At 48.9% G+C, this 23,116-nt stretch overlaps 1 protein-coding gene across 13 annotated transcripts in view; it reads left to right on the top strand.

Moving 5' to 3' along the window:
• LOC120759436 (serine protease inhibitor Kazal-type 5-like) overlaps nucleotides 1-22,904 on the top strand; it is a 40,746-nt gene extending 17,842 nt beyond the window's left edge. For 3 of the 13 annotated variants that reach the window (XM_058422537.1, XM_058422539.1, XM_058422538.1), the window contains 13 exons: nucleotides 4,229-4,411; nucleotides 7,816-7,841; nucleotides 8,911-9,038; nucleotides 9,511-9,577; nucleotides 11,130-11,257; nucleotides 11,341-11,392; nucleotides 13,679-13,809; nucleotides 14,399-14,471; nucleotides 14,967-15,028; nucleotides 15,861-15,933; nucleotides 18,250-18,377; nucleotides 18,744-18,807; nucleotides 19,597-20,382. In XM_058422537.1, the coding sequence (XP_058278520.1) occupies nucleotides 4,312-4,411; nucleotides 7,816-7,841; nucleotides 8,911-9,038; nucleotides 9,511-9,577; nucleotides 11,130-11,257; nucleotides 11,341-11,392; nucleotides 13,679-13,809; nucleotides 14,399-14,471; nucleotides 14,967-15,028; nucleotides 15,861-15,933; nucleotides 18,250-18,377; nucleotides 18,744-18,807; nucleotides 19,597-19,605 (1,041 nt within the window). In that variant the 5' untranslated portion in view covers nucleotides 4,229-4,311 and the 3' untranslated portion in view covers nucleotides 19,606-20,382. Of the gene's footprint in view, nucleotides 1-4,228; nucleotides 4,412-5,529; nucleotides 6,665-7,815; nucleotides 7,842-8,910; nucleotides 9,039-9,510; nucleotides 9,578-11,129; nucleotides 11,258-11,340; nucleotides 11,393-13,678; nucleotides 13,810-14,398; nucleotides 14,472-14,966; nucleotides 15,029-15,860; nucleotides 15,934-18,249; nucleotides 18,378-18,743; nucleotides 18,808-19,596; nucleotides 20,406-20,624; nucleotides 21,172-21,731; nucleotides 21,785-22,187 lie in introns of those variants that run through there. The other 10 variants (XM_058422545.1, XM_058422541.1, XR_009208334.1 and 7 more) reach the window with 9 other exon arrangements.
• The last annotated feature ends 212 nt before the right edge of the window (nucleotides 22,905-23,116 follow it).

A 23,116-nucleotide genomic window follows, 5' to 3' on the forward strand; every position in this document is an offset into this window, starting at 1 on the left:
AATCCTGGCAGTTGTGCAACGCTACACACAAAGTAAAACTCCTTTCTAACCCCTGCAGGCGATCAGTTTACACCCTGAATGATGAGATTTTGATTACCCTTATCTAAGCTACAAATACTGTAAGGGAGGTGAACTCAGCTGGCTCTGGGCAGGACTATCACAGCGCATTTCTTGGTGGCCTTCGGAGGCTCCGAGCGCTCGGCAGCTCTGGGAGATGTCGTGGTGCTTTGCCGTGGGAAGTCCTTTCAGCGTGCAGATGTTACTTGCTGAGGCCTTGTAGATCAAACCCCAGCTCCTGCCATCTCCAGCCTCCCGATTTTCAATGGGCAGAAACCGCCCAGGAGAGTGTTGACAGCAGGAATGGCAGCTGCTTCCTCGGAGACGGCAGGGAGAGCCTGCTGCCTCAATGCTGGAGCTCCCTCTGAATGCAGAGAGCAGTTCCAGCATCCCCAGCCCCACATGGCATCAGTTGCAGCCTGGGGAGCAGCTTTGCCCTCCCAGCCAGCGCAGTTTCCCAGGGCAGCTTTATTCTTCTGTGAACAAAAGCTGTTGAGCTGCAGGGAAGCTCCTGGCTGGAAGGTGGGTCCTTTCCACAGCCAGACTGAGACTGAAGGGTGGGTGGAGTGAGGCTGGACTCTGTGCTGAACACACAGATGCATCTCTCCTCTGGGTTCCTCTCTCTTGTATTTCAAATCTAGAAGAAAAGTACATTTTAAAAAATTAAATCCAGCTTTAAGCCAGAGCTGCTCGTACTCCTCAGCCTGGTTGGAGGGAAGGAGAATTGATAAGTCAATCAGTTTTCAAGGTCAGGAGGGATCAATAGGACCAGGCAGCCTGGTGTGCTGCGCAAATCAGACCCCAGACACAGCAGTGGCTCCCGAACCAGGCCTGCCTGGGAGATAGCAGAGTTGTTTTTGCCTCGTGGGAGGATCTCTCACACTGCAGGGATGAGCTCCAGTATAAGACCAGGGATGAATAGACTGAATTAGGTGTGACCCAGAGGATAATGCAGCATTCTGCATCTTAACGTATCCATCTGTGAAATGCAAATAATAATAGGGGAACCCTGTAGGGATTCATTAGTCCTTTGAAGATGGCATGTGTTACATGCTATTATTGTGATCTTCCGAAGCTGGTCTCATCCCTGCCTTTTGGACCTACACCTCTCACTGTTGCTCACTTCCTGATTCATTTCCCCCTCCTACCTGGCACTGTCAAGCCAAATCAGCAGTGGCAAAGGCTGTCCGGGCCAGTCAGCCACATGTCATGGTGGCTCATGGCCTGGGAAGGGTTGCAAACATGAGGCTCGTGCTCTGGTTCCAGCACAGGGGGCTGGAAATTGCTGCCATGGTGTTGCAGGTGTGATGAGGACACCCAGGAGCTTTCTGTGCTGGGACGTCCAAGGGGCACGTGGTCAGTCTGTAACCCAAGATGCTTTTTGTGACTTTCAGATCAGAGTTAAAAAGGTGGATTTGGGTGGGAAAGGAAACCTGGTGACTGGGAAGGGTGTGACTCGTGAGACATTGGGTTCAGAGGAGGTTGCAGCAGATGCTGGATTTAGGGGAAGTTCTTGAATGCTCTCAGTGCACAGAGGTTTGCAAAGCAATTATTCCAAATTAAGTTTATCCACTTTGTCTCCTTTTGGTAGAATAAGTTCACTTGACACAGTTTTTTGGGTTTTTTAAATTGTTTTTCAGTAAGAACTTGCTGTGCTCTAGATGTGTTTCTAAAATGCATTTTACTGAGGCTTCGTGGATGCGTAGCATTCACCATGCACTTGACTCTCAGCAGTGGATAAAATCAGGAAATTCCCATCATTCCTGTCCTGGCCTCAGGCAATTCCTCCTCCTTGGTGAGCTGCCAGAGTAGGACTTGTGCTCCAGGGTGAAGGGAGTTAACACCTGCAGCATTTTCAGGGATGCAGCCAGGAGCTGTGACCAGCCAGCAGCTGGCTTGCACACCCAGCACTGGGAGCTCAGCCTCTGGAAAAAGAGTTTTTACTGCGCCAGACCGCTGGAGCTCTGCTTGGGCTCAGGAAATGTTCCTGGCTGAAGAAAAGGGACTGTGGTGGCCTTGGGTACCTGTGGTGACAGTGGGGATTGCAGAATGACCGAGACTTGTTTCCCTGGAGATCTGGGCGGCAGCCACCTGAGAGCTGCAGCAGCACAGGGTACAAATGGAAGCTCTGGGACATGTGGCCATTGCAGAAACTCAAACTCACTTCCATCAGCTTGGGGTTCACTGGCTTCTTGGGCTGGTCAGCACCTGGAGCTTGATCTTGGAAGGGCAGGCAAAGCTCTGTCCAGGATTATAAGTCTTGTTCTTGCCTGGGATGTGGGGATGAGGAACCTCCTAAGCTCTGCTGAGATGGACGAGGCTCGTAGCTCCTCTTGCAGCAGAGTCTAGCCCAGGATGGGTGCATAAATGAGTGTCTTAGACAGGAAACCATCCTGTGTCTCTGAAGTCCCTCTTTTTGGAATGCCTCACTCTGGAGTTAGAAGATGGTAGGTTTGGGTTGGGTATTAGGAAGAAAGTCTTCTCTGTAAGGGTGCTGAGGCCCAGAGGAGGTTGCCCAGAGAAGCTGTGGCTGCCTCATCCCTGGAAGTGTCCAAGGCCAGGTTGGACAGGGCTTGGAGCACCCTGGTCTGGTGGGTGGTGTCCTAGCCCACAGCAGGGGATTGGAATGAAGTGAGCTTTAAGGTCCCTTCCAACCCAAACCATTCTGTGATTCTATGAACTCATGAAACTGCTGAAGTTGAGAGCTCTGGATTCAGCTTTGGCCATGAAGCAAAACACCATTTACTCTGTGCTTCCTTTGTTAAATATTCTAAATAACTCTGTCTCTTCCCTTTTCTCCCTGAGGATCTCTGGGCTGGAGAGGGGCATAGTGGTCAGCTGGAAAAGAAAACAATTTCAATATTTTATAGAAATTAGGTGTTGAGCAGTGGTGCTGGTGGGGTTCCTCAGAAGAAGAGAGAAGGTGGGGGGTAAAAAATGCATCAATCAGGACAGAGAAGTACATCTGTGGTGGGAATATAGGCATGGCTGTAGTTTTATGAGGGTAAATGGTGCTGTGAGAGAGACTGGTGCTGCTGCCAGGGAAAAAGCGGGTGAAACATGGGCTGCAAGATCCTCATCAGGGCTTTTTGTCCCACTGTGGTGGCTTTGGGGACCTGACCCAAAACATTGCCTTGCTCTGGGGTGAGAATGGGGCAACACAACTCATGTCCTCAAACATTCAGGGCAACTTCAGAGCTGCTTGGGCTGCAGGCTGGCATTCAAACAGTGAAGAGCTACCAAAGCACAGATGGCTTAACAAAACCCACAAACCCAACCAAAAAAATCCCCAAACAAACCCTCCCTCCACTGCCTTAAAAAAAAAAAAAAATCCCAAACCAAAACACGCTAAAAAACCCCAAACCAAACAACACTCCCACCAATCAATATCCCAACCAATTATGCTGCCAGGAAGCTTTTCTCTGGTAAAAATATCCCTAAGTGACGCTAAACCCATTAGGAAGGAGGTGATCCTGCCTGCAAAACAGTGCCATGTCTCTAATGGGAAGAAATAAAACTTCCTGAGTGGACAAGGCATCTCAATTATTTTCCTCTGTCTGTAGATGTATTTCTGTGCAGGCACAGGCTGTGAGGGAATGAAATATAGGAACATCAGAAAAGGGAAAAAAAAAAAAGGTCCATAGGAAAAGGAGTGTGATGTTCATCACTAATTAGGGTATGAATCATTTGGCTGCTTATTGGACTCCCTTCCCATTCTCCTTGGGGCCCTGGAGAGGAGAGAGGTGAATGCCCACAGTGCTGGCCACAGCTTGCTGGCTGCAGGATATTGTCCCAGCCTTTTGGGTTTTCAGCTGCCTTGGGGTTCCCTAAATTTGATGTTATGCTTCTATTTTCTCCTGCATTTTCCTAGTTACTCCTTCATGATTATTTTTATCCTGATTCCTGTTTTCATAGCAGAATGTGGTGAAAAATAAACCTGGTGAGAGCTGTCTTACCAGGCACAGCATCATTACATGCTGTTTACTTCTCCAAATTTTTTTTAACTGAGACATGAACAAAAGATATGTTTGCAATATCTCTTCTTGCCCTCATCTGCTTTTCTCAGTGGCATTTTGCTCTCCAGCTGTTTGGCGTGTATTTGTAAATTAAGATTAGCTAAGTGCTGAGCTAAAAATATATTAATAAAGCATCGGGATCATCTCTCTTCCAGATCCAGTCCTGTGGGATATAAATTCCTATGGAAATGAATGGGCTGTCTGGATTCCAGTGCAGGATTGAGACTTCATGGGGTAGATGGATCAATACGGTGTAAATCGATCAATACAGGCAATCAAGAGAGTCAGGCAAGGTTTATGCTTAATGCACTCCTGCTGTCATCCCTCATCGTGCCCAGGTTTGTGTAACTCAAGCTCACACAAGCAAATCCTCCAAGCCACGTGTCTTTGCTGGTTCTTCTCTCTCCCTTCACATTTCATACCATTACTGGGTTTTTTTTTTTAGGAGGTTTTAGTTGTGCAGTAATAATTAGGCTGGGGATCTTTTTTATTTTTTTTCCCCTCTTGAGTTTTGTTACTGAACGTGGATCTGGTTTGGGTATCAGGGTGTGTTTGGGCCGTTCTGAGCTTCTCCCACTTGTTGGTGTGGGTGTAATTGGTGGACAGGGGGCTGCAGTGGTGGGACTGTGGGAGAGATGGGGTGGTCACAAGGCCAGAGAGTGGGGTCAGGACCTGTCTCTCCCTCTCCTTTTCCTTGTCACCTCACACTGCCAGCCTGGGAGCTGCTCTCACCCGGCCAGTCTGACCTGATTTGGCACCCAGTCTGCTTCCTTCAGGAACAAGGCAGTCAGCCAGCTGTCTTAAATCAGGGAATTGTTTCATTTCTCTGTAGGAATAGAACTTTTGGAGGAGAAGAAAATTTTAAGAACAAAATCCTTATAAAAATGCACTTCCCCTTCCCAAACCCTCCCACCTCATGGCTGACTCATGGGCAGACACTTCAGTAAGCAAATAGCATCTTTTGTTTTTTGTCCTTCAGATAGATTTCCAAGCTCTAACCACTTTTAAACTACCATACACCTTTTATTTTTTTTGCCTTTTCTTTTCCAATTCTCCCAAGGATTTACTGACACATGCCCTGTCAGCTCAGTTTTCCTCTCTTCCTGTTGGCCTCCCCTCCAATTCCACGCCCAAATACGCATACAGAAATTATCTCATGATTCAGGACAATACACAGCTCTTCAGATCTGCCATGAACCATCTGCATGGCCTTGGGCTGTTTGCTACTGTATTGCAAACTCTCCAGTGTGAAGTGATTTCGTTTTGAGTTGAAAAGAAATCTTAGGGGTGACCACACTCCAAATCAGGGCTGTGCTGGCTTGGCTTTGGCTCCAGCTGTGAACATGAGCAACTGTTCTGATCTGAGAAATGAGTGGGAGCAATTTATTACAAGGATTTATACTGAGCTCTACTGGCCAGGCACATATGTCATGCAGAAGTATGTTTTCTTCCTCAGGTGCTGCTGATCTGCCTCTGCACAGCCACAGTCCGTGTTCGAGCCCCTCGTTGCTCTGGTTTGCTTGGCTGACTCATTTATCGACCCCTTTCAAACCTTGCAAATGATTTTTCTCTCCAAATTCTTCTCTTTTCGCTGGAGACAAGGCACACAGCTTCTTCCCACGTAAATCACATTCCAAAACTTTGATGTCATCTTTATTTTCCTCTCTCGAGACTCCTGAGAAACCCTGCACAGGATGATTACTTTCATCTTATCTCTTTGGGAAAGACCAGAGCAGGGCTGCTTTGCTGAACCCTTGAGCATCAACAACAACACACCTCAAAGAGCAGCATCTATAATGTTCTGCCAGGTCCCACCTGGGCTGAAGAAAGGTTTTCACTGACAACATTGCAGTTGTTTTTTTTTCCTGAAGACCAGAGGGAGAAACTGGGAAAGGATGAGGATTTGGCAGTATGGTTTTATCATTAACACAGCCTCTATGAGAACTGTAGCATCAAACCCAAAGAATTTCAACAAAGCCCCAAATTTGATGTTTTTCGACGTTTTCCAAATGTTCACTCCTTAGGGTTCACACTGAGGTGCTTTTAATAAAAGCAGACTGATTCCAGAGGTTTGAGTGACCTGGCCTTCCTGTTGTCTCCTCTGCAGCCAAGTTATTAAAATAAAACCCTTTCAGCTATTTTGCTGATATATGGAAGGGTATTTGTGGCATGATGGCTGGAGTCCTGCTGTCTTATCACCCCCCCTGAGGATGGCAAGAATCCCTCTGGCTGTGTGGAGGATCTGAAGTGATCTATTTATAATTTTCTTACCTTGACAAAATCCAGGGAGTGACTCAAATCTGTTCCATCCTTATGGAAATTAATTGTGTTAATGGGATCATTAGAATTTAGAGTAGTGTCAACAAACTGGTTTTTGCAGCTAATGATGGTTCTTGGGAAGGTTATGTCATAAGGAAGGCGGAGAACCTGGTCATCTATATATATGTGATCAGCCCTGAGCCCTTTCTTTGGGTTTCATTGAGCAATGCTCTAGTAGAGCCAACGTAGGCAAACAGCTGCCACCACCCTCACCATGAAAATAGAAGGTGCCTCGGTGGTCCTTGCTCTGGCATTTTTCTGCTTCTTCTCAGGTTAGTAACTTGTGATGTTCTCTGTGCTGGAATCTGGGACTGCCCATAAAGACAGAGAGAGAGAGGATTAGAGAGCCCTTGTTTTTTAAAAAGCATGGTGGTGTAGCAGAAGACCACCTTTTTTGTTTTGTTTTTACTACATGTATTGGTTTGATATAACATATCTTGTTAATTATTCTTTCTTTTTCATGTGGAAATAGTGGAGTTTTATTGGTAGATGAAAGCATCTATTTTAAATAGAATTAACAACTTAAGAAAAAATACAAAAAAAACCCCCACACCCCCATTTGTCTAAGTGGAAGAATACCAAGCAGACTGAGTTCTTCCATAAAAAGCCCAACTTTGAACAAAAATGTAATACAATTTTATGTAAATTCAGAAAAAAATGGTAATGCCTTGTCAACACTTGCTAAGGAAGGCATTTTCACATGGCTGCAGTAATTTGGCTACAATAGATGGACTTCAGCAGGAGTTAGGTTTGAAGCAATGGTCTTTCAATTTCCTGCCGGTTTCTATTGAAAAAGCACTAATGGAAGATTTCTTGACAGTTCCTTACAATGCAATGATGATGCAAAGGAGGATGAAGCACATTATACCAGCTTTAAGTGGCTTAGTAGAAAGAAATAGGTATCAGCTACTCACCTGCTGACTCATTATTAATTTGATAATTTGCATGAAGTACTGCAGACGGAATGGGCCTTGAAAAGGAATCTGTCATTTTGGACAAACAACAGTGGCCTAGCTCTGGTATCCCAATTTTAAGGGTTGGTGAAGAATGCCAAAAATGTTTGTGTGAGTTTGATGCAACTACCAAGGCAGGGGTATAGAATAATGGAGAAACAGTTACTGAGACATCCTTGGAACTTGAATTTTAAGCCTGAGAAAAGTAACGCACTAAAGAAGGGCACAAAGATGCACAAAAAAAAAATGGATATGATTTTACATTTGAATGACAAAAAGTGCAATGTTCCAGAAAGGACTGGGCATCAGAGAATTTCTATCAGTGTGAAATAATGCACTGGATTAGCTTTTATCAAGAGGTATTTGGGTAGATTAGGAAACTGCATCGAGTATTTTAATTAAATGCTTTTGCTTTAAAATTTCCCTTCAAAGATTTTTGTATGGTTTCATTGTTCGTTTTTCTGTCACAGATGTTGCCAGTCAAGCTTCGATTAAGGCGAGTCCAACCTCTTCTGTTCTGTTTCTCCCTTTGTTTTGCCAACTTACACTGCTTAATGCATGCTCTGAGCAAAGTCCATTTAGATGCACTGTGCTTGGATATTATAATGCTTTTTCAGTGGTGGAAAAAGCAGTGAATCTCTCCATACTTAGAGACAAGGCTTAGGTAATACGGCAGTGGCTCCAGCTGACAGTGTGTGTTTGGTGCATGATGCTGAGAACATATCCAAACAGCTCTGGGCTGGAAATCTCATGAAGTGATGTTTGAAATGGCATGAATTATATTTTTAATGATGTTTTAGAATATAACTTCTGATCCGGCAGAAACCCCTGCTTCCAATAATTCCTGAGTTTCGTAATTAAAAGAATTAAGGCAAGCCCTTTGAGTCTCAGAAAATAATTTGACTCAATGACTTAGAAGTCAGTTCCATTCATGTTTTAATCAAGCGAGCTTGTCTCCTCGGTAAAGCTCCTTTCGGGGAAACACAGTAGCCAAAAATAACTAAGCGGTTCATTGCTTCTCCCTGCTCTGCATCCCAGTTACCCGGCAGAAGATGCAATGGGGCTGCTGCAACATTGCACAGTATTACTGCTCTGCTTCCTGAGAGGGTTGTGCTTTTCTGTGCTTGTCTTGCACGTGAATCACTCTTCAGGCACTCTGGCCCGTTCATTCCTCTTGCATCCCTCTGGCACTTCCAGGGCTGTGTTCTCTGCTCTTTGCTAACTTTATAACGTACAGTGCTCTGCTGTAGCGGGTAGCAATTTACAGCTGTACATAAATTAGATGTGTTCCTTAAATGTATATACTCCTTTGCCCATGATTAATGGTTCTTGCAATGGGTGGTTTTGAACTTTCTCGTTGTCTTTTTTGCCTTGGGAGACACGAGCAGGGCTCTGGGTGCGGCCTGTGCTGTGTGTGGCCAGGGATGGGCAGCAGGAGCGTGGTTTGTGTGAGCAAACTGGCGCTGCTGAGAGCCTGCAGCACACCTGGAAAAGATTGTGTGAACAAACTGCTCTAAGGACCTTGCTGGGAGCCTCCGCTGATTGCCCTCCTCTGTGCTTTTCAGAACGAATGCAGGAAAATTTGGTCACTTCTGCGCAGCGGGAAGTTTTCCTGTCCCACCACCAAGGAGCCCTTCAGCAGCCCAAATAACAAAGGAGACCTCAACAAGTGCATGATGTGCCAAAGGCTGCTGTGAGTATCAGCTGCCTGCTGGCTCCAGTGGCAGCCCTGCCCACCCACAGCATGTTCTGCCAGCACTCAGGAGGCTCTGTGATATAGAATTGTTGTTCCTGGCCAGCCAGACCAGTTCGTAGCTCTTCAGCAAACCCAGTAGCTCTCCCCAGCTCATCACATGGTGGGGACTCACCTCAGAGCATGAGGAACAAATGCAGAGTGAAAACTTATGCAGGTTAATTTCCTTTTTCCGGAGATGGTGTTTCTTAGGATGGAAGGCAGGGAGAAAGGATGGCACAGTGCCCCCAGTGCAGAGGTGTTAAACACCCTGGACATGCGTCAGGGAGCTGAGCCCTGCTGCTGGTCTGAGCTGCTGCCTTGTGCAATGGGGAGGTGGGGTTGGCCGGGCTGGCCTTTAATCACTCCCTATATTGGCTTTGTGTCCGAGCGCTGCACGCTGCCCCGTCACTCACGCCTCCCTTTCTTGCAGGGAAAGAGACTCAAAAAACAAAGGGAGTGGTGGAGAGGCGGACAGGAACGTGAACTCCTTGGGAAAGGTGAGGTGAAACATCGCTGCCGAAGCCGGTTTTATAGGCGATGGCATCTCGTCTGCCGCCTCTGACCCGCTGCCCAGGGCGCTTCCTGGTCTGCAGCATGGGAAAGGGCCCTGCAAAGGGAGCAGGGCAAACATGCCCAGCCTCGGGAAGAGTGTCAGCCTTTGGGCCGTCCACCAGCATAAAAGAAACCAAAACTCCTGGCGGCTCCTCCCAGGCAATCACGGCACCTCCGGTGTGTGCCTGACCCAGAGCCCGGGCCGAGGAGGGTGTCTGCCTGTTTATAAGGCACAGCATTGGCATCTGGCAAACGTTTAATAGCAAGGCTGGCGCATGTGAGCTCTGACTAGGGCAGGGTGTGGGAACAGGCCGGCTCTAATTGTCCCTTGTTTATCTTGTTGATGCACCTGGCTGGTTTCTTTTACCCATAGCTGTTTTTCTAGATAGCAGGTCTTTATGTGGAGGGAGCTGTCCTTTTAGCCTTGGGTTTTTATTCTAGGTGGGAACGAATTGGTTTCCATCAGATAGTGCTGGTTGTGGTGATTGATTTATTTATTTTTTACATCTGGTTAAGCAGGGTAGCTTTCTAGCTCTTGTGTGTCTGGACAAATTAAAGGCTTTGTAAGGCATAGCTGTCCTAAGGGAGATCTTATTTTTTCGACATCTGACTTGCCGAAGTGTGGTCCAGAAGGCAGAAGGACAGTTTTACAGCTTCAGGAAGAGACCTACACTGAATTTCTTTGTTAAGCCATAGATTTTCTGTCTGGCTTTTGGCAAGTAATTTTCTAGGCTTGACTTCCCCATCTGCAGAGCTGGGATAAGCTATCAAGCCATCTCCTCTATATGGTGTGAGAGGAAAAACGTATTACAGATCACATAACAGATAAGGTTGTAAGTGCTGCATAAATGAACCTGAGGACCTCACATGTTCCATGTGGTCTTACGCTCCAGACTTGCCCTCAAAGTTATAGGAAAGCTGTTCAGAGGAAAGTAAAGGCCAGGCTGAAATGCTTAAGCAGGCTTTGCCACAAAAGCCTTTTGTGAAACAGTGCTTTGGTTCAATTAACACATACCATAATGTTAAGTGGAAGGTAAAAACACCCACCTCTTACTCTAGTGTAGCTGGCAGTAGGAGGTATTCAAGGATTATATCTTCCCTATGCCTGCAGCCTCATTTTTATACTGTGCACGGATTTTAAAATTCTTTAATTTTAGTAGCGCGTTCTCTCACGAGAGATGAGAAAACTGACTTTCTCATTTAAAATTCACTGAAATTGTGGATTTTATACTTAGAGCAGAGATTAGGTCCTTCGGGCAGGCTCTTGCACATGTTATCTATTAGAAATAGCAACCAAAAGACAGATCTGCTTATCTAAACATATGGATTTATTTGTTTTATGCGGCATGCTATGGTTTTCCACCGAGTTACGCCCCGAGGAAGCAGAATTACGTTTGAAATGCAATTCGTTGGGTGGATAATCCTCTGTGGATTTGTGGGAGATGTGCCTCTCTGTCAGCAGATCCGTGTCAACCCGTGCTTTTGGCGTTTGCACAGGACGAGTGTCGGGAGTTTCGGGATCTGTTCAAGAGAGGGAAACTTTCCTGCACCAGGGAGAACGACCCTGTCCGGGATGCCTCTGGGAAGCAGCACAGCAATAAGTGCATCATGTGTGCAGAGAAGTTGTGAGTTAAAGGAAAGGAGTGTGGGAATCCTCTCCTCCCTGGAGCACCCCGGTGTTCACTTTCTCATCTCTCTTCTCTTCCAGCAAAAGGGAGAATGAGCGGAAGTTATCTAAAAACAGACAAGGAAAAGATAAGGTGAGATTAAAGTATTAGGCAGGTCAATATGGAACTTTATTGGATTTTCACCCAAGATAGAGAAAAGGGAATGTTATTCTACTCTGGTGCTCTTTCTCCTCTGACTTAATTTTGAGATCCACTTTCCTTATGATCTTTATTTCTTATTCATATCTTGAATCCCTCAAGTGAACAGCTTGTGCCTGAATATTATGGTCTGCCCCGTTGACCTGTGGATCTAGGGACAGGCAAATCCTGAGAGAGCAGGAAGCCAGGTGTGCTGTGCTGTCCCAAATTTCAGCTCACGGGTGGAGAGGTCATTTCTGCTGAGGCTGCTAATTAGGTGGAAAAGAAAAATGTGTGAAAGGCCCTAAATCTGAACTCTGCACAGCTTAAGAGATCATTGTGTTCTGGGAGATGTCAGCTTTGCACTATCTCCAGGCCTGTGGCTCATTTTTAGCTTTTTTTTTCTGCTGGAAGCTTTGTTCTCATGGAGCTGTGATTTGCCACCTTCCCCCTGGCTCGCTGCAGCCACCATGTCGCTGTGCACTGATGTTTCACTGGGCAAAAGCAGCCCAGTAAAGGGGAAAATAGTTGGTTTCCACTCCTTTCCTCTTGATTTCTGCTGTGGTAGGGACTGGTGTGGCCCCCTTAAACTTCAGTCTTAGGGATAATCCTGTTTTAGAGCTTTTTCTAATGACTTTGGCAACAAAAATTAGAAGAAGTGTAAGTGAAATTTGCTGATGGCAAAGCTGGGAGGCAGTATCAGCAGAGCAGGATCAGCAGATCACTCAAGACTAATTGGATAGTGCTGAGGCCTGGAGTAATAGAAACAAGATAAAATGTAATGGCAGCACAAGATCACACAGTCAGTGATTAACAAGAATTCCTACTCATGGTCTAGAAGTGACAAAGGATAAGAAAGCCCTGCATTTATTAGCAGGTCAGGGATGTGACAGGCCATGAGAAAGGGAAATGCACAACTCAGATGTGCTCGGTGAGATTTTTGCAGCAGAGGTCAGGCCTGAACAGGGCTCCAGAAATGCTGGCTCAAAGAGAAAATGTTTGAGAGAGGCTCTTAGGGGGAGGCAGATCTGTCTGCAGAGGATTGGGCTGGCCCCAGGCAACAAGGAGAGCTTTTCTGGGGTTGTTGAGAAGGGAAAGCATTGCCTGAACTGTGCAGGGGTGTGAGCTGGTGGTGGGGAGAAGCAGTGAGCTCTTCTGGGGAGGGTGCAGCACTTATTTCTGATGGGACAGTCTTTCATGGCTGTTGGCACACGGGAGAGGCTCAGCCAGGGCCAGATCATCTCTGCTGCCTGTGGCTGGGGTGGCTCTAGGGAAATGTGGGGCTTTGTACTCAGAGTGGTTTGCCAGCATTACCCTCCCCTGGGAAAGCTGAGGAGCTGGAGGCTGGGGTGCCCTGGAGGGGTTACAGAACAACACTGGGGGAATCTTCCCCTGGTAGAGAGGATGAGGTGCTGAAAACTTGTGAACAAAGCAAAGGGTGAGGCCAGTGACCTGCCAAGGACCTTCACTCAAACTAACTAAACTCTGCACAAAATGGGCAAAAAATTGCGAGTGTTAAAACCTGTTTTTAAAAAGAAAAGGGTGAGTGGAAGTCGCTTCCTTACCCTTTGTACTTGCTATTTAACTGCGTATTGCAGTGTGTGAAACAGTCGAAATTAGGGGGACTGAATGTTTCCATCCGTGTTACATAACAGGGGCAGGTTAACACAGTTTCTGTACAGCAGTTTTGAACAAGGAACAAATTAATCATCCACTCTCCAAACAACCTTCCCGTGCTCGTGGGCTATTAAGTGTGTTTGCAGTGTGCTTTTATGTTTTAACTGCTGCTTCTTGATTGACATGTCCCAAAGTGTGGCTGGTTTGGAGGATCCCTACGCGCTTTGTAAAGAAAATTATCTAGAGCTACGATCTGGGAAGAGGCTGTAGCTGTGTATTAAGGATGTTGGGAGAAAAGGGAGTGACTTCATTGCCCGTATCGGTCACATCACTGGCATGCTTTGGATAGCCCAGCCAGGAGAATAATAATTACTGGGACCATACTAGAAAACTCCCAACACGTGCCGTGCAGGCAGAAGGACCCGGAATTTTTCTGACTCACCCCTCTGTTTATATGCTAAGTGGCTGCTACTGCACACCCTCTTCTCTCACCCCCACCCAGACTCTCCTGTGATGCATTTGTGACGGTTCCACGCTTTCCTGGCAGCAAAACCCCAGGTTTCTAAGGATCTGATCAATAAGGCAAGGAGGACTGAGTGCCCTAACCCTGCCCTCCTTCCGCAGGATGACTGCAGCGAGTTTCGCTCCCAGTTTGAAGCTGGCGGGCGCCTGTCCTGCACCAGGGAGAACGCCCCTGTCCGGGATGCCTCTGGCAAGCAGCACACCAACAAATGTCTCATGTGCGCTGAGAAGCTGTGAGTATCCCTTCCTCTGAGCTGTGACAGCCAAGAGGGAAACCACCGGCTGCAAAAGGGCAGCTCCTGCCTGTGAAGCTGCGTCTGGGCAGTGCCTGGGAGAGTCCCTGCTCCCAGTGGCCCTCTAAGAGATGCCCTGGCAGCAGGGCTCCTCTTCCCCCTTCCCTTTCAGCACTTAAGGGCCCAAGGGCAGGTGAGAAGCACTGTGGAGTAGAGGGGGAGAAGCAAGGTTGACAGAGAGCAGCCCCTTTCCCAGGGGAGTGTCAGGCACGGGCAGCTCCTGAGGAGTTTCCCACACGTGTACTTTGCCTTCCAGATGCTCTCTCTCTCTACTCCCATAGAGCATATGCAGAAGCAGACCCGATATGAAAGCAGCCACCTGGAACCAGGATGTAGCATACAGTGGGAATGGTGAGGAGAAAGGGAGAAGCCTTAGGGGTGGGAATTAGGAACAGGACCACCAGGAACAGGGACTGTGGGTGGGGAGGTGGTTCCTAGTGGCATGACATAGGCTTACAGGGCAGCCCTGGTGCTGGTGGCACTCGCACCACCATAGAACTCCATTTTTTCTCCTCTTCCCTTCTTCCAGGAAAAAGGAAGCTCAAAGAGGGGGTGGAACTGTCCAGCGCAACAAATTGCCTGCTTCAGAGAGGATAAACCAGGTGAGATGTGGCTCAGAGCCTGTGCAGGACCCAGAGAAAAGGGTCTGGTGAGAGTCTGTGGGATCTGGATAGCCAGGGACTGCCTGCAGACAGCCTGGGGTGATCTAGCTGTTTGGGATCCTGTAGCCAGCTAATCATGGGGGAGAAGCTGGTTGTATTGCAAAGCCTCCCTCATTTGTGGGATGGACCTGGATGTGCGCACACAAACCAGACCTGTTTGGGCCTGACAGAACGGCCCCTCTCACTTTCCCAGTGATGTGATGCTGTATGAGAGATAAAGGGCAGGTTCAGGCTCCCCACAATCCTGTAAACCCTGGGATGATAACATTTGGTGGGTATGGAGTGCATCACACCTGCTACTTTAAGAACAGCCCCGCAATTCTTGGTGTCAGGCAGGATGAGGGGGCAGGGCAGGAGCTGCTTTAACTTTGCTGCTTCCCGAGTTGCACAGAAGTTGTTTCTGTGGCTGCTGAGTGTGTTCTGTCCTTTTTGCAGAAGAACTGTGGTGGTTCACGGCAGGGTGTAAACGACAGGCGTCCCTTCTCATCAGGCAGAGGGTGAGTTCAGCAGCTCCTGGCCTGGCAGCCTGTCCCATACACACCACCAGTCCTGGCACTGCTTCTGTCCTCTTCCATCTATGTGTGGGTTTTAGGGGTGGTTAGGAGATTAATTGGTGCAAGAATGGTTCGACAGCGTAGGAGCAGCACAGTGTGGGGTGGAGCAGTGCATGTTGTGCTCTTTGGTGCTCACTGCAGCACTTCCCACAACTGAGCTGGTGATGGGGAAGAGCCACACACTGGGGTATGTCTCTCATGCAACCCTGGCTCCATTGTGGCCTTGATGTTCGTGTAGGGAGCACCAGTGATTGCTGTGTTCAGAATCCCTCTCAGGACACTCTGTGCAGTAAAATCTGCCTCCTGGCAGTGCACACATGTGCCTGGCCCTGGCTCAAAGGCAGTGCCTGGTGCTCTGTGCTTCCTGGGCACAGATCAGGCAGGAGCTGTTTGTTTTATAGCTGTTGGCCCTGAGCAGGACTCAGCTGCTGCTTTTTCTGAGGCACGCTGAGATTTGTTGCTTTTGCCTGGTGCAATTCCTTCATGTCCCCCTTCCATCAAGTGCTGCCAGCAGACACAGGAGAGCAGAGCCCTGGGGAGGTGATGAACTCAGACAGAGCACACAGCAAGGCCATGTCCTGCTGTTGGCTTCCTCCCTTTTAGCATGAGGCTGGGGGGCTTCTCTCCCTCTCCTCTCCTGTGGTGGGTGGGTGGCTGCAGTGGTGCAAACAGCCCTCCAAGAGCCGTGGGGGTCTGCAGGGAGGGCGGGTTTGCACTCTGCTCCCCCTGTTTGGAAGGAGATGGTGATGAACCGCATCTCTGCTCTCTCTGCCAGCCCACAAGGTCAGCGTGGCAGGAACTGCAACCGGCCGCCCGGCCGCAAGTCACAGAGCAGGGACATCGATGAGGTAACGATGGTGAATCTGCCTCCTGCCCCTCGGGGGGGGCAGCTGTGCGGGCAGAATTGGGGACTTCTCCCATGGGGTGCTCCTCTGCTGGTGCTGAGCCACCCCTGCTCCTTTCCCAGCAGCTTTTCCTGTTCTTGCTGTAACCCTGAAGCTTTCCACTTGGTCCCACGTCCCTGGAAGGGTTTGAATGAGTGAAAAGTATCTTGTAGCCTGCTGAAAGGCCCTTGTATCACCCGGCATGGAAACAGAGGGAAGGGCTTGGCTCCTTGTGGAAGCCCCCCAGCTGTGAGGATGTGGGTCTGGAGCTCAGGTTGGAATCCTGCCCCACGTGTAGCCAAAGCAGGGTAAAGAGTGCGACCTCCCCATGCTGAGAAGGTGCTGGGATGAAGGCCACGGTCAGAGCGGGGTGGTGGAGCTGGCCAGGGGATGAGGACAAGTTTGGCAGAAGGAAGGAGTGCTAAAGGGGGAAACACTGAGTGGTAGATGACAACCGTGTATGGAGTAATGTAGGAGGAAGGTGGGGGTGTCTGCTCTCCCTTCTCAGGAGAAGAAAATGGAGTAGTTCCAATGAAGCTAAAAGTGGAAAATGTGAATTAATAAGAGAAATTAAGTTACTGTAAAAAAGGTGACTAAACTGTGGATCTCGCTATCACAGGGTGTTGTCTAGAGGTAGGATGGTTAAAAAAAATGCCTGATGTTTTAATTCCTCCAGAATTTTCATGCAGTAATTTAAATAGCATTTTGGGAGAGATAGGAAATATGTTTCTGTGGGTTTGGAGGATCTTACTACCAACTGCCTTAACTCTCTCTGGAGCCTCTGCCACTGACCGCTTCCAGAAAAGGGATATTTGAGTTAAAAACCCAATAGATAGTTCAGGTACTGCAATTTTGATGCATTCCAGAGGAAGCATTAGGTGTAATAAGGCCAGTCTGCTTCAGGGCTTAGTGGTATTTCCTGGTAGCAGCAGAGGGGGAGTGGATTCTGATGAGCCTGACAGACCAGAGGTGATTCAGGGAGAAGATCTGCTCCCCTCCTCTCTCCAGGACCACCCATACTTTTTGTCACAGACAATTCCCAGAGCCAAAGGAGTGCTGGCACTGGCTGCTGGCACCTGTGATGTGTGAGGTTGCCGGTGGGGTGCCCTCCTGCCTGGGCTCTGGTGCAGGTAGCAATGTCTGGTGCGTAGGAAGGCATCCAGGAGAGGATTGCAAAGGTCAGCATTGTCTGCTCTCACGTCACTGATAACTACCCAGATGAGGGAGGAAGCAGCACATTATGGAAATTAGCGAGTGACGTTTAACCAGCAGGTGCTATCACAGCACCCCACCATCACCAAAACCTCTCCTGTGCTGCCCGGTATGAAATCCTCCTTCCCTGGGCTGCTTCCTGCTGCTGATAAACCATCATTTTTGCGCTAAATGCTGTGTCTCCAGGTGGAGGGGGAAGCGGAATGCTCTCCCAGACCCATTGCACCATTCGCAGCCGTTGTAGCACTGGAGAAAAGGGGTTTGGGAGCCCTTTAGCCGCTTCTTCGTCTGGGTCTTTTTTTTTTTTTTTTTTTTTTTTTTTTTTTTTTTTTTTTTTTTTTTTTTTTTTTTCCGTTCCTGGGGCTGAGGAAGGGGCTGTGCGCGCCAAGGGGAGCAGGCTGTGCTATCCCTGACCTCTGCTGTCGGAAATCTGCTATGACTGCGCAAACACCCGCTCCGCTCGCAGGGTGCCGAGAGGCTTTTTTTCTTGGGTGGGGGGAAATCCCTAAATCTCCCTCCTCGTTCCGTCAGCGCGCGTGTGCTGGCTGTGCCGCGTGTGGTTCCTAGGGAAAACTGCGCCTGGATGTTCCCGTTGCGGGGCTCGGGAGGAAGCAGGAGGGCATCCCTGGTTAGTCAGAGCTGCTGGTGTCTCTGAGCGCGGTGGGCGGCAGAGCTGCGTGCCGCACCGCCCGCGGGCAGCGCCAGCCCGCTCCGGGCGCTCCTCCTCGAGTTCAGCCGATGCCTTTCGTCTCAGCGCTTGGAGATTAAAATGGTGACAGCACACCGATAAGGAGGGCTAGGTGTACAGCTTGAGGGTTTAGCCTTGTGGATGCGCTTTGAGAGAAATTGACCTTGCCCCGGGCTGTAGTGTTGGGGTGGATCAGCGAGCGGGGCTCTGTCCCCCAGGGCTGGGCTGAGCGGTCCAGCAAGAGACGCGATGTCTTTCCAAGTCTCATCCAGCCAGGCCAGATCCAGGACGGAAGGCTTGGTTTGTGAGCGCCTCCAGGTCACGTGAAGGAGGGTCTTGCAAGTGAACCGTCACCAAATGTGGTTTCTTTCTCTCTTCAGCTGGACTGTGATCGAATTCTGCATGGGGTAAAGGGTGGAAGGATTTTCTGCAGCGAATCCTCACAACCAGTCTGTGGCACTGATGGGAAAACATACAAAAATGAATGTGACTTGTGTTCAGCTGCCATGTGAGTAGGTGGAGAGATTTCAGTAATACAGGGCCATCCACCATTCCCGAGTGTCTTTTGCAGAAGAGTGTTTGTTTTGATACATCGTGACTCACTATCAAGTGTGTCCTTGGTGCTTTGCTGTTAAGCAAACATAGATCAAAATGCCTGAGATTAATCTGATGACAGCTAATTAAGATACACAAGTTGCCAGGGTCCCCTATTCCCTCTCTGCCCAATCGTGAGATTGTTTGGGGAGTAATGAATGCCGTCACACTGGAAGTAGCATCAAAGCGTTAAGGAGCCCACAGAGGACTGTCATGCCGGCGGCTGAGAGCTGTGGTATTGCAAGTGAATAATAAGCAATGTCTTGTCCTCCCTGTGCAGGAGAGCTTCAAACTTCATCACGGTAAACTATCGAGGCGAGTGCCGAGAGCCTGCCCCTGAAGTGGTAAGCGGCAAACCACGAGCTGGGCTGCCCAAACATCAATCTCTCCCTTTCCCCTGGTGGAAATTCCCCGTTGGCACCGTCTCAGCCTGCGGTGACCCGAGCCAGGCAGCCACAATAGGGAGTGAGGAATGAGGAGTGGCTGGCGCTCGCCAACTGCCCACTGTGCCCTTCAGCAGGAGCGGGGAGTTTGACCTCGCTGGCAGGTTGACAGAGCTAGCTTGTTCCCTCAGGTAGCACCGGGCTAATTAAAGGCATGCTCTCCAGCTGCTCTTCAGGCGCTGTGGCTGGGAGGGAAGAGAGCTATTGAAGCTCCTATTTCTGTTGTTTTTTTGTTTTTGGTTTTTTTTTTTTTTTTCCTGGAGTGGAATGATGTCAAGAGGTGAAGAAAAGAAAGTGCCTCTTGGTTGTGTGTAGCATCCCACTTTACTCCAAGTGCATGCTGGGGAGCCAGCCTGGCCTCTGCACCTGTGACAGGATCATTAGAGCCCCAGGAAGGGATGCTCATGGTCCAGATGTTTAAATACAGGTTGAAACTTGGATTTAATGCATAACCTGGGCATAGTCTCCCTGTTTTCCTAGGCTGTGTGGTAGGAGTGTGATGTGTCTGGGAAAACAGCTGACTTTCTTCCTGGGACTTTGATGGAGCTAGAAAGACCAGACGTGTATAAACCATAAAGGCTTTGTTCCCTAAATAACATCCAGGGAGATGGTTGGGAAATGAAGATTATTCTCTAGGTGACACACTTTCGGGAAAGGTCTTGAGCCTTGACATCTTGTGCAATCCCACAGGGCAGATGAGTTAAACATTTCTTAGCTGCGCTTTCTTTCGACCAGTGGAAGCTGGACAGCCTCCAGCTCTTGGATTTGCAGCCAGTTTGTGCCTCTGTGCACGGGATGTCCTGTAGCACCTGGGGAGGACTGTCCTCATTGGCAGCAATTCTTGAGAAACTGAATCTTCATCACCAGGGAAGTAGACAGATTCCCGCTCTAAACCCGTAGAGAATCCAAATATTGAACCTACCAAAGAGATTTCTGGGAAGTTTTGAGAGGGAACATTGTTTTCTGGGTGTGGATGTGGTATCCGTGTGTCTGTAGGCACCGTGGGATGGGATGTGAGAGGACCATCATTCCACAGTGCCATTCCATGCCTTCCTCTGCTCTGTGCCAGGACACCAGCAGCTCCCCCAAACACAGTAAACCTGGCTCCTTTCTGCCTCTTCACTAAAACAGCAGAGTGCCCTAAACTTTGCTTAAAGTCAAAGAAATTGCAGTGCAGAGAGAAATAATTTTGCCTGTGACAGCACTGGAGGTCTCTGTGTGAGTCTGCAGGGGGATGGAGCTGCTGTTGGCCTGTGGGCACAGGGAGGTGAGGCACCACATGAGTCTGTTAGTGACCGTGTCCAAGACAGAATGAGTCTGGATACACCGTGGCAACTGAAAAATAGAGAGGATTCCCCAAAAAACTGGCTTGGTCTGGACTTCCTTACTGTTTCCACTGAGCCATTGCAGCTCTCAAGCCCTTGCAATAAGAGGGCAATGCCATTTACTGAAAGTCAGAGAGCTTGCAGCTGTGTTAAGTGTTCCAAGGAGAGATGGATGCAATTAAAAGTCAAAGTGATGAGATTTTTATCTTGAAGCAAGGAAAGCCAAGCGAAAGCCCCCCCTGCACAATGATTTGTCCTTTCTGTTTATTAAGTCACCTGAAGAACTGGGCTGGAAATTTATGGGAGCTTATAAACAATGTACAGAGCAATGTTATTTTCAGCGCTGAAATTCATGCTCACTTGCAGTATAATGAATTTTTCTTTCTGCTGAAGATTTAGGCACTCAATATATGCTACTAAAACCTGGAGGAAAGCAGCTTCAACAGCGCTCTTGGAATCAGAAATGCGTTTAGAGGGTTGCAATGTACAGAATGTGAAATGCTTTGGAGGAAGATAAGAAATTGTTACCCAAAAATCGTAGTATTTCCTGGAGTTGTATTTTTGAATTACCCGTGGAGAGTGATGGGTTGCCTGAGGAAATGTGTGATAGAGCTGCCTCATCCCTTTGCAGCCCAGCGCCTGCATCCACTCCTGCCTGCAAAGCTCCAGGTGTTTCTGGCAGCTCTGGTGAGCTGATGGCCATCAGGGGAGGATGCTTGGGAGCAGTGTGGTTTGAGAGAGATCTGGCACTAAAGGGTGTATCTGGGCATGCCTGAGGTGGAAAAATTTGCTGCAGAGAGAGCCCTGTCCCCACTGGTCAGCACTGGGTCTCACCACCTTCCCTGGGAGGTCTCTGCCATGACTGAATTCCTTTGATCCTGTTCTGCTTTACTGATGACAAATATAGGTTGGCATCGTGGGATAAGTTATCTTTTTCTCGGTAAGTTAACTGGCTGGTAGGTCCTGCAGGGCTGTGTCACGTGGATCAATTGATTGGGGTTTTTTCCAGCACCTTTGACTTTTAATGCCGCGTATCTTGGAGTTCCTTTACTTGTTCAAATGTTTTTCACACTAATTACCTGGGCAGTAGTCGCCATGCTGGTCAATAGATCAGGGGAAAAAAGGGGTTATCCAGCTTCTCCTTTTCTTTTTCAAACCTGTTTCTCAACAAACAGGTAACTCCCAGGTTTGCAATGGGCAAGTCCCTGTTTCCTTACAGTGCTCTCTGTTTTGCCACACTGCTTGTAAAGGTAGTGAAAGGAGGGAAAGAAGAAAAGCAGGACCTTTCCCAGATTAGAAAATAGGTGTGGAAGGCACCTAGCTCAAGGCTGGAATTAGTCTTGTTTTCCTCAGCTGGCAGTTGCCCAATCTGCCTGCCCTTGTGCTGGGCTCTGCGTGGCACTGAGCTGGCCTGAGGGGCTGTCACACCGACACCAGTGTCACACAGAAGTGGTCAAGCTTTTGGGGATGAGCTTATTTTTTTTTCCTCTTCCTTTCCAGGAGTAATGGAGTTCAGCCTGCCAGCAAACACCAGGGATCAGCTGTGACCAAAGGTATGGAGAGAGAGAGAGAGGCAGTGACTGAGCCCTGCTTTGGAGGTTGTGTCCTTTGGAGGTTCTGTCCCACCTTGTCCAGACAAGCTGCAGGGCCAGGACAGACGGTTCTGCAGACTTTTTTCTCCCACTGCAGCCTTATGGTGGTGGGGCTGATCCTGTGGGGACTTGAAATAGTGGGCTCTGCCCCCTCCTTTCCCCTGGCTCTGTTTGTACAGCCAAGCTGTTCCTTCAGAGCAGGGAGGATGCTGCCAGAGCTGTCCCCCATCAGAGGGAGGCAGGAACTGCCTAGAGCCCCCGCAGAGCATGGCAGCATCACAGCTTTGAAGTTTCCTCATGGTTCTTTTCAGTCCTTTGCCTCCTGGAGCCACAGTAATGAGCTGTCTGCCCTCTGTCTCTGCAGAGCAAGAAAAAGAAGCGTCGATGTCGAGCATCAGGGGAGCTGCCGAGTCCCCAGGACTGCCAGAGCTGCCTTCCTCCCCTTCTGCAGCACACGGGCCCGTCCTTGCTCAGGTGGAGGGCGAAAGGCGGCGGGGGCTCAGTGGTGCCTGCCCGGCTCTGCCCCGTGCGTGCTGCTGCAGTCCCCGCCGCCTGGCTGTGTCTTACCGTGCTTCTCCAATAAAGATAACTCCTCAGCTTCATGTCACTTTTCTTCACTCAGCCCCAGGGCAGGGGCACACGGGTCCCCGCTCTGGCTTTGTACCACGTGCTCCCTTATGAGCACCCTGAGGTGCACCAGCTGCTGTAAATACCTGGCGAAGATGTTGGACCCAAGGAGGAAGAGTGTGGTCTGGGGTTTTGTGAGGAGGGGTCAGGTTCTCTCTGGCTCGTTATTGGGTCTTGGGTCAATCACTTCACTGCCCTATCAGCCCTTTTCTCCTGCCTGTAAAATGAACATTAAATGATACTTACCTACCTCAGAGGGTTGTTGGAGATTTGTTTGGTTTACACTTGGAAACCCACAGAGAAAAATTGGCTTTAAAGCACCCCATGTCTTGGGCTGGCAGTTTAGATGATGTACCAAGTGTCCTCTTCCAGGCTTCTCGTGTGAGGTGCTGGGCAATTCAGACCAGAGTTTGGGAGCAATGCTGGGAACTAGATACACGTTGAGTGGTCGTGTTAGGAGATGTGCTGAGCCCAGAAAGGTCTCTGGGATCTGGAGGTGTGAATTTGGCCAGTATTTCTTGCTGTGAGAGGGCAGAAGCACTGATGGCACCCTCAAGGCAGTGCAGGAAGCTCAGCCATTGTGGTGGCCCATGGACCATCTGCTGCTGGGTCACCCTCTGCCTTGGCCTGAACTTCCCTGCAGGCTCAAGCCAGTGCCTGTCTCAG

This window comes from Hirundo rustica, chromosome 14 (genome assembly GCF_015227805.2).
Source record: "Hirundo rustica isolate bHirRus1 chromosome 14, bHirRus1.pri.v3, whole genome shotgun sequence".
NCBI classification, from domain to species: domain Eukaryota; kingdom Metazoa; phylum Chordata; class Aves; order Passeriformes; family Hirundinidae; genus Hirundo; species Hirundo rustica.